At 42.9% G+C, this 12343-nt stretch overlaps 1 protein-coding gene across 2 annotated transcripts in view; it reads left to right on the top strand.

The window, feature by feature from the left end:
* Positions 1 to 12343, top strand: part of hook2 (hook microtubule-tethering protein 2) — a 102263-nt gene that overhangs the window by 88277 nt on the left and 1643 nt on the right. Inside the window, exons 17-21 of one of the 2 annotated variants that reach the window (XM_072248466.1) lie at positions 20 to 54; positions 878 to 960; positions 3042 to 3142; positions 3485 to 3589; positions 6624 to 6695. In XM_072248466.1, the coding sequence (XP_072104567.1) occupies positions 20 to 54; positions 878 to 960; positions 3042 to 3142; positions 3485 to 3589; positions 6624 to 6695 (396 nt within the window). Of the gene's footprint in view, positions 1 to 19; positions 55 to 877; positions 961 to 3038; positions 3143 to 3484; positions 3590 to 6623; positions 6696 to 12343 lie in introns of both variants that reach the window. The other variant, XM_072248465.1, reaches the window with a different exon arrangement.

Here is a 12343-nt window from a genome sequence, read left to right as displayed (position 1 = left end):
TCAATGTTTTTCCTTGCAGTCTAATTTGCTGAAGCGGAAACTGGATGAACATTTGTAAGTAGTAAAAAACAATTCATATTTGTGGCCTTGTACTCTTAGACAATAAAATCTGAAAACATACTTCTGCTAAACTAATGTCACAAATGTCTTCAACTAAAACCATTGTAATAAATATTTTACATCTTAATTTTTCAAACTTTTGCTCCTCGTGACCTTAACTGTTCATCTACCATTTGAGAACTGTAGGCCATGGTAGTGCCTTACCACAGCATTTAGCTGTATCCCTTCAGTTGTGTGAATATTCATGAAGCTTTTTGAAGGAAGGAATGAGATCAAAGAATACTCCCGAAAAACAGTTGAACAGAGACGCACTTCCGCAGTCAGACCAGTTTCTCCAAAAGTTCAATGCCAGGGTCCAAGTTGTCTTCATTATCCTTGTGGAAAACTATGCTTATGTATGCTAATTCCTGTAGAGAGAAATGGTGCTGTTTTTGCAGAATATAAACTTCTACATACTGCTGTGAAATCCTGGTACAGTAACAGTTAGCAAAACACTTTACACTAGTGACCAGAAGATCAAGGTTTGATTAGCACCGGAGTTTGGACATTCTCCCTGTTTCTGGATTTCCACCAGGTGCTCTGGTTTCCCTCACGTTCAGAAGACATAGGCTTAGTCAGGTAATTGGTCACATGTGTAAATGGGTGGCTTGTTGGGCAGAAGTTACTGTGCTGTATCTCTAAATAAAACAAATCAGTTGACTTATCTGGCGAACATTCAGATCATACTGATGAGAATCCTGATAAAATGAATTTTGCCTGTTTCCTCAACTGGAAAAAGAGATTATTGCTCCCTGAGTGAAGTTCTTTCGTGTTGCAGGGAAAGACTACATGAAGCCCACACTGAACTGCAGAAAAAACGAGAATATATCGATGACCTGGAGCCCACGGTTGACAGCTACAGTAAGTGCTCAGATCTGCTCATCATTTGTACTTATGAAACCCCTTGGCACAATAAGGCAATGTAATTCAACTACACGGTTCTACCTGTGGACTTTATAGAACAGTAAGAAGTATTTTGCACCAACGGAGGCCCAACTGAGATATTTAGGTGTGTGAGTAGTGAATCAGGTTTTGCTTTGAAAAAGTTAATTGAGCTTTAGGGAAAAGGGACTTCCCTTCCTCCACCATCAACTCTGCTCTCAAACGCATCTCCCCCATTTCACGCCCATCTGCTCTCACTCCATCCTCCTGCCACCCCACTAGGAATAGGGTTCCCCTTGTCCCCACCAGCCTCTGGGTCCAACATATAATTCTCCGTAACTTCCGCCACCTCCAATGGGATCCCACCACCAAGCACATCTTTCCCCTCCCCCCCCCCCCCGCTTTCCGCAGGGATCGCTCCCTACGTGACTCCCTTGTCCATTCGTCCCCCCATCCCTCCCCACCGATCTCCCTCCTGGCACTTATCCTTGTAAGCAGAACAAGTGCTACACATGCCCTTACACTTCCTACCTCACCACCATTCAGGGACCCAGACAGTCCTTCCAGGTGAGGTGGCACTTACCTGTGAGTCGACTGGGGTGATATGCTGCGTCCGGTGCTCCCGATGTGGCCTTCTATATATTGGCGAGACCCAACGCAGACTGGGAGATCATTTTGCTGAACACCTACACTCTGTCCGCCAGAGAAAGCAGGATCTCCCAGTGGCCACACATTTTAATTCCACGTCCCATTCCCATTCTGATATGTCTATCCATGGCCTCCTTTACGGTAAAGATGAAGCCACACTCAGGTTGGAGGAACAACACCTTATATTCCGTCTGGGTAGTCTCCAACCTGATGGCATGAACATTGACTTCTCAAACTTCCACTAATGCCCCATCTCCCCCTCGTACCCCATCTGTTATTTATTTATATACACACTTTCTTTTTCTCTCTCTCCTTTTTCTCCCCCATTGCCCATCCTCTGTTTTCCCCCCTACCCCATTTCTTTCTCCCTAGGCCTCCTATCCCATGACCCTCTCATATCCCTTTTTCCAATCAACTGTCCAGCTCTTGGCTCCATCCCTCCCCCTCCTGTCTTCTGCTATCATTTCGGATCTCCCCCTCCCACTTTCAAATCTCTTACTAGCTCTTCTTTCAGTTAGTCCTGATGAAGGGTCTCGGCTCGAAACGTGGACTGTACCTCTTCCTGGAGATGCTGCCTGGCCTGCTGCGTTCACCAGCAATTTTGATATGTGAGCTAATTCATTGCAGGTTTCAATTTCTCACTGCCGGAAACGGTTCACCTTTTGCCTGCCCCTGAGTCTGTATCACTCTCAAAAGCCTAAACTATGCATTTCAATCTGCGTGTGATTATTTTGTTATATTGATTATTAACAGGATAATAGCCAGTCAGAGTCATGGACTTCAGCTATCACTCAAAATTAAACATGCTGTGCAGGTATCTTTGGAGAGTAGCAAGAGGAGAACACCAAGCAGGGATCAGCAATAAATGACATCTGTGTCATGATGACCACATCCATGAATGAATTGAATAAAGATATTTTTCTTTAGCCCAATACACTCTTGGCGGTGCAGGGAAGAAAAAAATTACAAAAAGTGGGAAGCAAAGTAAAAAGGAGAACTGAAAGTAAAAAAGGAGCATAAGAAATAAAAGTGTACCTGAAAATATCCCATGAATGGGGAAAGGGCACACGAAGAGGGGCTGATAAAAGATCGAAAAACAAATCTTACTTAACAAGAAGAGTGATGTGGAATTGCTTAAGGTTTGGAAAGCACTGCTGGAGAAGTGGAGAACTGTAGGCTTAAATGGTGCTGAAGAATTGGCAGGAAGTGGGGGAGGGGTGGAGCTGAATTGTTAGCTGCATTGAGGAACTTGGCCAGGTGATCATCTTCCGTGCTGTGGTTATTCTGTGCTTCAGCAGGTTCAGCCAGTTGCACGATACAGTAGAATTTCACCTGTGGTCAACTCCTGAGCTTCAGACTCTTGATGTATTTGTGCCTTGAATGCCCAGTTGATTCTTTTCCATCTATAGCAGCCCGTAAGATTGATGAGCTGCAAGAGGTCTTAAAGAAGAAAGATGAAGACATGAAGGCTATGGAGGAGCGCTACAAGAAGTACCTGGAGAAGGCACGGACGGTAAGTGTCCCAACTACTGCTATATATTGTCCCTCAGTTCATACTAAGGTAAAAAGCAGTTATGTTGTGGCTCAAAAACAGATCTGCAATTTTACAAAATACCTCAGTAACTTCTGTTTGGTTCATAGCTTTAAGTTAAAGCTGCTTAACATATAATTGAAGCCAGGATACAATGAGAAAAGGATAATTGGAAAGAGTCTCAGGTCTTAGTTTCCAAACCATTTTGTATAGATTCAGGTTATCCAGGGAAAGGAGGGTGCACTGTAATTCTAAATGAAAGGTAATTCTAACCCTTTGAGCAGAGAACGGATTGACCATCTGATCCCATTTTTATTTTCCCAGGTTATTCAGACTCTTGATCCTAAACAAACTCCAGCAACTGCTCCTGAAGTACAAGCCTTGAAGAATCAGCTCCATGAAAAGGAGGTTAAGATTCAGTTGTTAGAGGTATGGCTTTTGTGCAACCATGTTTGAGGAGCTGAGGGTACTCAACACAGAGAGATACGGTATTACAGTGGCTTTAAGAGGGACTATGCTGACAGTTTAAGGACTGTCCACACTGGATTACCAGGATGCAGAGGAAATGATGGTATTATCAAAAGGAACAGCTTCATATCTGACAAGGGTTAATTATAATCCATAACGCACCAGAGTAGAATTAGACCTTTCAGGCCATCGAGTCTGCTCCATCATTTCATAATGACTGATTTATTATCCTTTTCAATCTTGTTTTCCTGCCTTCTCCCATAACCTTTGACGTCCTATCAGGAACCCATCAACCTCCACCTGAGGCTCTGCAGGTTGAAAGTTATTTTCAAAGCCTGATGGATTGAGTGAATGACCCTGTCAAGAGTGAGACCTTCATTCAGACAGTCAGTGGGAGACAAGCAGCAATTGTGCAAAAGAACAAAGGCTATCATAGTGGGAGTTTCCAATTAATATTAGTTGAGGTAGTGTAAAAGGTGCAAATGGCACAATTCTAAATTGGTTTTGAGTAGCTAATATGTCATCATTCCAAGGCGGGAGGGAGCTAGAGCTGGGTAGAGTCAGGGAGTAGTGGTTGCAATTCATTAAGGTTGAGCAAAAAATCTGGAAGTTTTACATAAATAATAAAAGGTGAGTTTTACTACTCTGAGTAAATTAGTAGAAGTGAATTAGAAATGGAAATTGAATGCATTGTAAAAGTGAAATTAGCCTTGCAGCAACGTGATGTGCTTCAAAAAGATAGCCAAGGGGACAGTAAAGAAAACTTTCCCTTAAAGAAAACAGGTGGGTTGCATGTCTAGAGATCTGTGAATCACAGGGTGTGTGCAAGGTGAGGTAGGGCAAATCTGAGAAACGTGTCCAATACTGAGAGCTTAATGTGCCCAAAAGCCTGGAAGAATGTAGAGGTGAAATGATGAAAGTAAAGAGTGGGAATAAGAGAATAACAGCAAATAAAGCAAAAAAAGATCCAAAGTTAGATATAGGTAGGGCAAATGCAAGCTGGCTTTTTCCACTGAGGTTGGGTGAAACTAGAACCAGAGGGTAAGGGTGAAATGTGAAATATTTAAGGAGAAGCCGAAGGGCAACATTTTCACTCAAATGATGGTAAGAGTGTGGAACAAGCTGCTGGCAGAAGTGGTAGATGTGGGTTCAGTTGCTACATTTAAGAGGTTTGGATTCATACATGGATAGGAGGGGTATGGAGGACTCTGGTCTGGATGTGGTTTGATGGAACTAGGCAGAATAACAGTTCAGCAGAAATCAGATGGGCCAAAGGGCCTGTTTCTGTGCTGTATACTCTGACTCTATAATATCTTATAATAGCATGAAGAGCAGGAAGATATCAAAGGAGTAAAGGAATCCTATGGGAATATAAAATGTCCTGTGTGGTGCAGAGAATGAGAATAAGATTGCATCTTATTATCTCAGCTCTCATTAAACTGGGTGACCCCTGCCACTAATCCGTATTCAATATGACCATGGCTGATCTGCCAGTTCCCTGTGAATCCTCCAGACATCCAGTTCCTTTGTAATGGCCTCAAAGACCCAGCTTCGGGGCAGTGGGAAGCCATTATCAACGTTTCAGGTTAAAACCCTGCATTGTTATGTTACTGTTATGTTCTAATGTGGGGAAGTTTGAGGTCATGCAGTTTAATAAAAGGAATCAGTGAGTAGGTTACTATTGAAATGGAGAGCGACTGCAAATGAGTGAAGTTCAGAGGGATGCAGATCCAACAATCGGCTGAAGGTTAGTGCAATGTTTTAGAGCGCCAGCAACCCTGGTTCAATTCCTGCTGCTGTCTGTAAGGAGTTTGTGCGTTCTGCCCATGACCTTGTGGGTTTCCTGCAAGTCCTTCCAGTTTTCTCTCACATTCCAAAGACGTACAGGTTAGGGTTGGTGAGTTGTGGACATGTATGTTGACACCAGAAGCATGGCTGCCCAGCACATCCTCGGACTATGTTGGTCATTGATGCAAACAGCACATTTCGCTGTATGTTTTGATGTACGTGTGACGTCATAATGGTGTCGAGGTCCTCATCGATCTTGATGATGGAACACATGTGACAAATAAAACCAATATTAGCTTTAAGCATGTTGACCTTTATTACAAAGGGTTGGAGTTTAAGAATTGAAAGGTTTTGCTCCAGTTGTACAGGATGTTGCTAAGGCTACACTTGGAATATTGCAGAGTCCTGGTCCCCAAATTTTTTTTTATATAAAAAAAAGGAATAGTATCATAGAAAACCTACAGCACAATACAGGCCCTTCGGCCCACAAAGCGGTGCCGAATATGTCCTTACCTTAGAACTACCTAGGCTTACCCATAGCCTTCTATTTGTCTAAGCTCCATGTATCCATCAGGAGTCTCTTAAAAGACCCTATCATTTCCACCTCCACCACCAGCAGCCCATTCCACGCACTCACCGCTCTCTGCGTAAAAAAAAAAAATTGCCCCTGACATCTCCTCTGTACCTACTTGCAAACACCTTAAAAGTACGCCCTGTCGTGCTATCATTGGAGGAAGCCCAAAGGAGAATTGCCTTCTAGTTGCTAAGCTGAAAGGATTGTCCCTAACAAAGGGGTTAGATAGGTTGGTTCTGTATTCTTTGGATTTTCTGAAAATGAATGGTGACTAATTCAAACACAAGATCCCTAGGAGGTTTAATAGGAAGTCTTAGGGATGGTTGAAGGGTCTTGGCCTGAAATGTCACCTGTTCATTCCCCTTCATAGATGCTGCCTGACCTGCTGAGTTCCTCCAAAATTGTGTGTGTGTGTTCCTGTAAATTTCCAGCAACTGCAGAATCTCTTGAGCAGCAGAACTTTGGGTGCCTAGAGGTGGACCAGAAGAGTGTAGATATACTCAGATTTAGAGCTCACAAAGCCATGGATATACTCAGATTTAGAGCTCACAAAGCCATGGAGGTGGATATCGGCAACTGAGGCAGGCTGCGTGTCTCAGTGTGATACTCAAATGACTTTCTGTTCCTTGTTAGAACGATTTTGAAAAAAACAAATCCCAAAGAGATCAAGAGGAGAAATTGATCATCAGTGCGTGGTACAACATGGTAAGTACACAGTTCCACTGACAGTGTGGGATGTCTTAATGTTCTTTCCCTGAAGATATGTAAGATTATCGAAGTTCTCAACCATCATTCATATAGTGCCTTGTTACCTCAAAGAAATATCTCCATGGGTTTATACTTGTTTTAAGGCATGAAGTGAATTAACAAGTGAATGTGAAACACCAGAACAGAGGAATTAAAGAAAATACTCGTGTAAATGTGACCAATACAGCAAATGTGTTTTTTAAATAAATACTGTTTTGAAGGATATTAAATCTGAATTCTAGCTAACTCCTGCATTCTTGCTTCAGGTGTAAACCTTGGGCCACTCAGCATTACCCCAGTGCGTGGGAGTAGTTGTTGACCCAAATTGGTCAAAAATAATTCCAATTTTACTGTGCACTTGGCTTGGCCAGAGAGCCTTTCTCTGGTGTCTGAGTACAGTGCGTAATCCTTAGACACTTGTAAAAATAATCTGTAAAGCAAAGCTGCTTTCAAAAATAATGAAATGTCAAAAAATTAACTATAAAGAGCAGTCACCATCATGATTATGTGCTGTGTTGTATAACATAAGCGGTCATGGTCTATCTATCCATGTGCTTGATTGTTCACAGAAGTGGTTTGCCATTGCCCTCTTCTGGGCAGTGTCTTTACAAGACGCGTGATCCCAGCTATTATCAATATTCTTCAGATATTGCCTGCTCGCATCATTGGTTGCGTAATCAGAACTCGTGATATGCACTAGCCACTTCGCATGACCACCCACCACCTGCTGCCATGGCTTTACGGGAGTGGGGAGGAAACTAAACCTTACCCAAGAGTGACCTTCAGGCTAGCAGGGGGAAGGAGCGCCTTGCGCCTCCTTTGGTAGAGACACATTTCCACCCCGCCTCCTGTATAAAGAGCAGTAAATAGGGGAAAAACCTAGATTACATCAATATTTGGTGTGACCAGCCTTTTTCTTTAAAACTTCATCAATTGTCTTAGGTACACTGACATGTAGTTTTATAAGAAAATGGGCTCGTAAGTTGTTCCAAGGATCTTAAGGAACTTGCCACTGTTCTTCTGCAGACGTCAGCTATCTCACTTGCTTCTGTCTCTCGAGGTAATCCCAGACAGCCTCAAAGATAGTTCTTCATGATCTTGGCTGTATGTTTGGGGTCATTGTCCTGCTGCAGAACGAAGTTAGGACCGATTGGACCCAACTGACAGTATCGCGTTATGTGCTTTAACTTCAGCTAGCAGCTTAATATAGGGGCTGATGGCCCCCGGCCCAGCCAAACTTAAGAAATTTCATTTGGGTGGATGCTGCGCGATGTGTCCCCTGTTACAAATCAGTACCATGAAATAACAAACAGTACACAATATGCGATTAAATGACTAAGCTTTATAATTCTTACTTTGACTAAATGGTTAGTAAAGAAGCAAAAAAAGGGGCCCAATCTTATGAAACAGTATGTTGCGCAATGATGGAGCTCACTGATAAGGTCATTCATCCACCATCGACCTCCTCCGGTCGTCACTGCCCTTCGGACCCTCACTCCAAGTCCACCCCGTCTGGCAGTCTACCAGCTCTCTCCATTCGTGTCTCAGACATCTCACCTCTCCCGGAACTTCTCCCACAAATTGATGGTGCTACCTCCCTGAAATGAGTTTTTGCAGAGTGGGTTGTCTGGTGTCTTCTCCCTTCATCTCTCCCCGGCAGAAAGACTGCGAAAATCTCTCTTCCAGCTCACAAGAAAGAACAACAGCATTCCAAACCCCGTTATCTCTAGTCATAACCCAAACATTGCTGCTACAGAGAAACCATTACATTGTAAGTGAAACCCTACAGCATGTTACATCAGCATTGAGGATTCCATTAATTCTGACCAGATCACAACACTCCATTTGCAGAAACCACAGGAAACCTCCACCGTGCTTTAGTGTTGGCTGCAGACACTCATCCTTGTCAGTGTGATATATCTTTCATCTGCTGCACTCAGTTTCCGTGGTTGAACATTGCATTTCTAGTCCCCAACCTTGCCTGTTTCTTTGTGCTTCTTCAGAAGAGCTTGAACAGCAACATTTTGAAATCTTCTGTATGCCGCAAAGTTTCTGCCTGGGAGAGACCTTGCTGATGTATGCTGATTACCTTGTGTCATGTTGTTATGCTCACTCTTGCCATGGTGTAAGAATTGATGATTTGAAGGTTAAACTGTCACATCTGCCACACCCTCACCTTTTAATTTGGTTGTCCTTCACCCAGCTTGATTCCTTCTACACTCGTTTCTGTTTCAGTTAATCAGTTTAGTTCATTCAACTCATGTCATCGATCATTAGCATCTGTTTGTTATCTTTATTTAAACATGCACCGAGCTATCTACATACCTACAAAGTCATCAAGTTTTTATTTGAAAAGTGGTCTGTTACTTAATATGTTACTTTTTTAACAAAATACAAAAAAAATCCCTGTTAATTTTAATTTTTTGGAAAATGAATGTTTCCAAATTTAAAATGTGCTCTTTTGTACTGGCATACTAATGCAGAAGACAAAATATAAACATCTAAAGCAAAATTTATATAAAATATCTAGGGTACCTAAGACTTCTGCACGGTACTGTAGGTTGATTTTTCTTCCTTTCTTTCTTGTTGAGTAGTTAGAGCAGTGGGCTTGCCAGGCAGGATAATGTAACGCTGCTCTTGCGAGATGTGGGAAGGCAGAAAGACCGCCAGTGTCTGTGGTGCCTGCACCCACAAGAAGGACGTCCAGCTGCAGTTTCTTTCAGACTTTCATACTGTGTTAAGGAGTTAGTGCTGAAGCTACGTGAGCTCCAGATCGTTCAGGAGGCTGAGGAGTTGCTTACAAGGAGGTAGTTACACCCAAGGAGCAAGGCACAGATAGCTGGATGACTGTCTGAAGGGGGAAAGTGTGTTGGCTGCCAGTGCAGAGAACCCCTGTGGCTGTTCTCCTCAACAACAAGTTTGGTTACTTTGGGTACCGTTGAGGGAGATCTCAACGTAGGAGAGGGAACCTACGTAGCAGAGGAAAGCCACAGCAGTAGCCATGAGTATGGCTTTGTGGCTCAAAATGGAAGGGGTAGAAGAGGCAAGCTGCAGTGTTAGGGATTCATTTGTTAGAGGAATAGAAAAGGAGGTTACGTGGGTGAGAATAATATTCCCGGATGGTATATTGCCTGCCAGGTACCAGGGTCAGAGATACCTCGAATCGAATCCACAGCATTCTTGAGTGGGAGAGTGAGCAGCCAGAGGTTGTGGTCCACGTTGGTACCAATGACACGGGTAGGAAGGGTGACAAGATCCCGCAAACTTCAGCAAGCTAAGACCATAAGAGGTTCTAAGTTAAAGGACAGGACCTCCAGGATTGTGATCTCAGGATTGCTACTCAAGCCACGTCCTAGTGAGGCCAGAAATAGGAAGATCATACAGTTTAAGACATGGCTAAGGAGATGGCGCAGGAGGGAAAGCTTCAGATTTTTGGATCAATGGGCTCTCTTACAGGGAAGCTTGAACCTGTACAGAAGGGACATTTTGCACCTGAACCGGAGGGGGACTAATATTCTAGTGGGAAGGTTTGCTGGTGTTGTATGGGGTTGGGGGGTTTAAACTAGAGTTTCAGTGGAATAGGAACCAGAGTGTCGCAGTAGATAGTAGAATGGTTGTGGGGAAAGATGTTGCTAAGCCTACATGCACAGTCAGGAATTGAAAGGTGGAACTAATGTTCTGAGCTGTGTATATTTCAGTGCAAGGTGTATTGTAGGAAAAGTATTTGAGTTTAGGGTGTGGATCAGCACGTGGAATTACGGCAATGTAGCCATTAGTGAGATTTGGTCACAGGAGCATAACTGACAGCTCAATGTTCTGATGTTCCATTGTTTTAGATGTGAAAGAATAATCAGAGAAAATACTCAGGCAGAACAGACTGGAGAGATCATCTTCTTAGGCTACAGTATATGGATGGAACTGAGGAATAAGAAAGGGATGACCACATTATTGTAGACTACCTGACAGCCAGCAGAATTTAGAGGAGTAAATTTGTAAGAGAGGTTGCAGACTGTTGCAAGAAACATATGGTTGTGATAGTAGGTGACCTTAGCTTTCCACATGTTGTCTGAGACTCCCATACTGTAAAAGGTCTGGATGGGGCAATGTTTGTCAAATATGATCAGGAGAGTTTCTTCCAATGTTTCCCTTTAAGTATTTGGATAGACTGATTAGTGATTGTAAACATGGCTTTGTGTGTGGCTTCATGTCTAACCAATCCTGTAAAGTTTTTTAAGGAAGTTGCCTGGAAAGTTGATGAAGGCAAAGCAGTGGATGTTGTCTACATCCTTTGGAAAGGATGAAAGATTGGTCTGGAAGATTCAGTCACTCGGCAAAGAAGATGAGGAAGTAAACTGGATTAGATAGTGACTTTGTGGGAGAAGCTGGCATGTGGTAGTAGATGGTTGCCTTCCTGAATGGAGGCCTGTGCCCAGTGGAGTGCCAAAGGGATTGGTGCTGAATCTGCTCTTGTTGGTCATCTGTGTCGACAATCTGAATAATAATGGAAACTGGATCAGCTAATTTATGAATAACACCAAGTGGAAGAAGATTATCAAAGCTTGCAGCAGGATCTCAACCAGCTGAAAAAAAGGCAGATGGAATTTAATGCAGACAAGTCTGAGGTGTTGCACTTAGGGAGAACAAACCAGGGTGGAAATTAAACAGTGAGCAGTAGGGCACTGAGGAGTGTGGTAGAACAGAGGGATCTGGGAACACAGATCCATAATTTCTCGAAAGTGGTGCACAGGTAGATAGGCTCATAAAGAAAGCTTTTGTGACAGTGGCCTTCATAACTCAAAGTATTGAGTACAGGATTTGGCATGTTATGTTGAAGTTGGTAAAGTCCAATTTAGAGTATTGTTTCCAGTTTTGGTCACCTACCTCAGGAAAGACATAAATAAGATTGAAAGAGTGCAGAGAAGAATTACAAAGATGTTGCTAGGACTTGAGGATCTGAGTTATAGAAAAGGTTGAAAAGGTTAGGACTTTATTCAATAGAGCTTAGGAGAATGAGGAGAGATTTGATAGAGGTATGCAAAATTATGAGGGGTATAGATAGAGTAAATGCAAGCTGACATTTTTCCACTGAGGTTGTGAGAGTCTAGAACTTGAAATCGAGGGTTGAAGATGAAAGGTGAAATGTTTAAGGTGAACATGAGGGGAAATTTCACTCAGAGGGTGGTGAGAGTGTGGAATGAGCTGCCTGTGGAAGTAGTAGATATAGGTTCAGTTTCAGCATTTAAGAGAAATTTAAGGCTATAGTCGAGTGCAGGTCGATGGGACTGGGCAGATTACTAGTACAGCACAGACTAGATGGGCCAAAGGGCCTGTTTCTGAGCTGTTATTTTTTATGACTCTGTGGCTCTATGAATCTGCTCCATCATGGCTGATTTATTATCCCTCTCAACTGGATCCTCCTGCTTTCTCCCCATAATCTTTGATTCTCTTACTAATTAAGAACCTATCAATCTCCGCTTTAAATGACTTGGCCTCCACAGGTTCACCACCCCCTGCCAAAGGAAATTTCTCTTCAACTTAGTTCTAAAGGGATGTCCTTTTATTCTGAGGCTGCACCCTCTGAATAGTACCAACAAGCTGGAAAAGTC

Source organism: Mobula birostris, chromosome 32 (genome assembly GCF_030028105.1).
Source record: "Mobula birostris isolate sMobBir1 chromosome 32, sMobBir1.hap1, whole genome shotgun sequence".
Taxonomy (NCBI): Eukaryota; Metazoa; Chordata; class Chondrichthyes; order Myliobatiformes; family Myliobatidae; genus Mobula; species Mobula birostris.
This window is presented reverse-complemented; position numbering and strand designations above follow the sequence as displayed.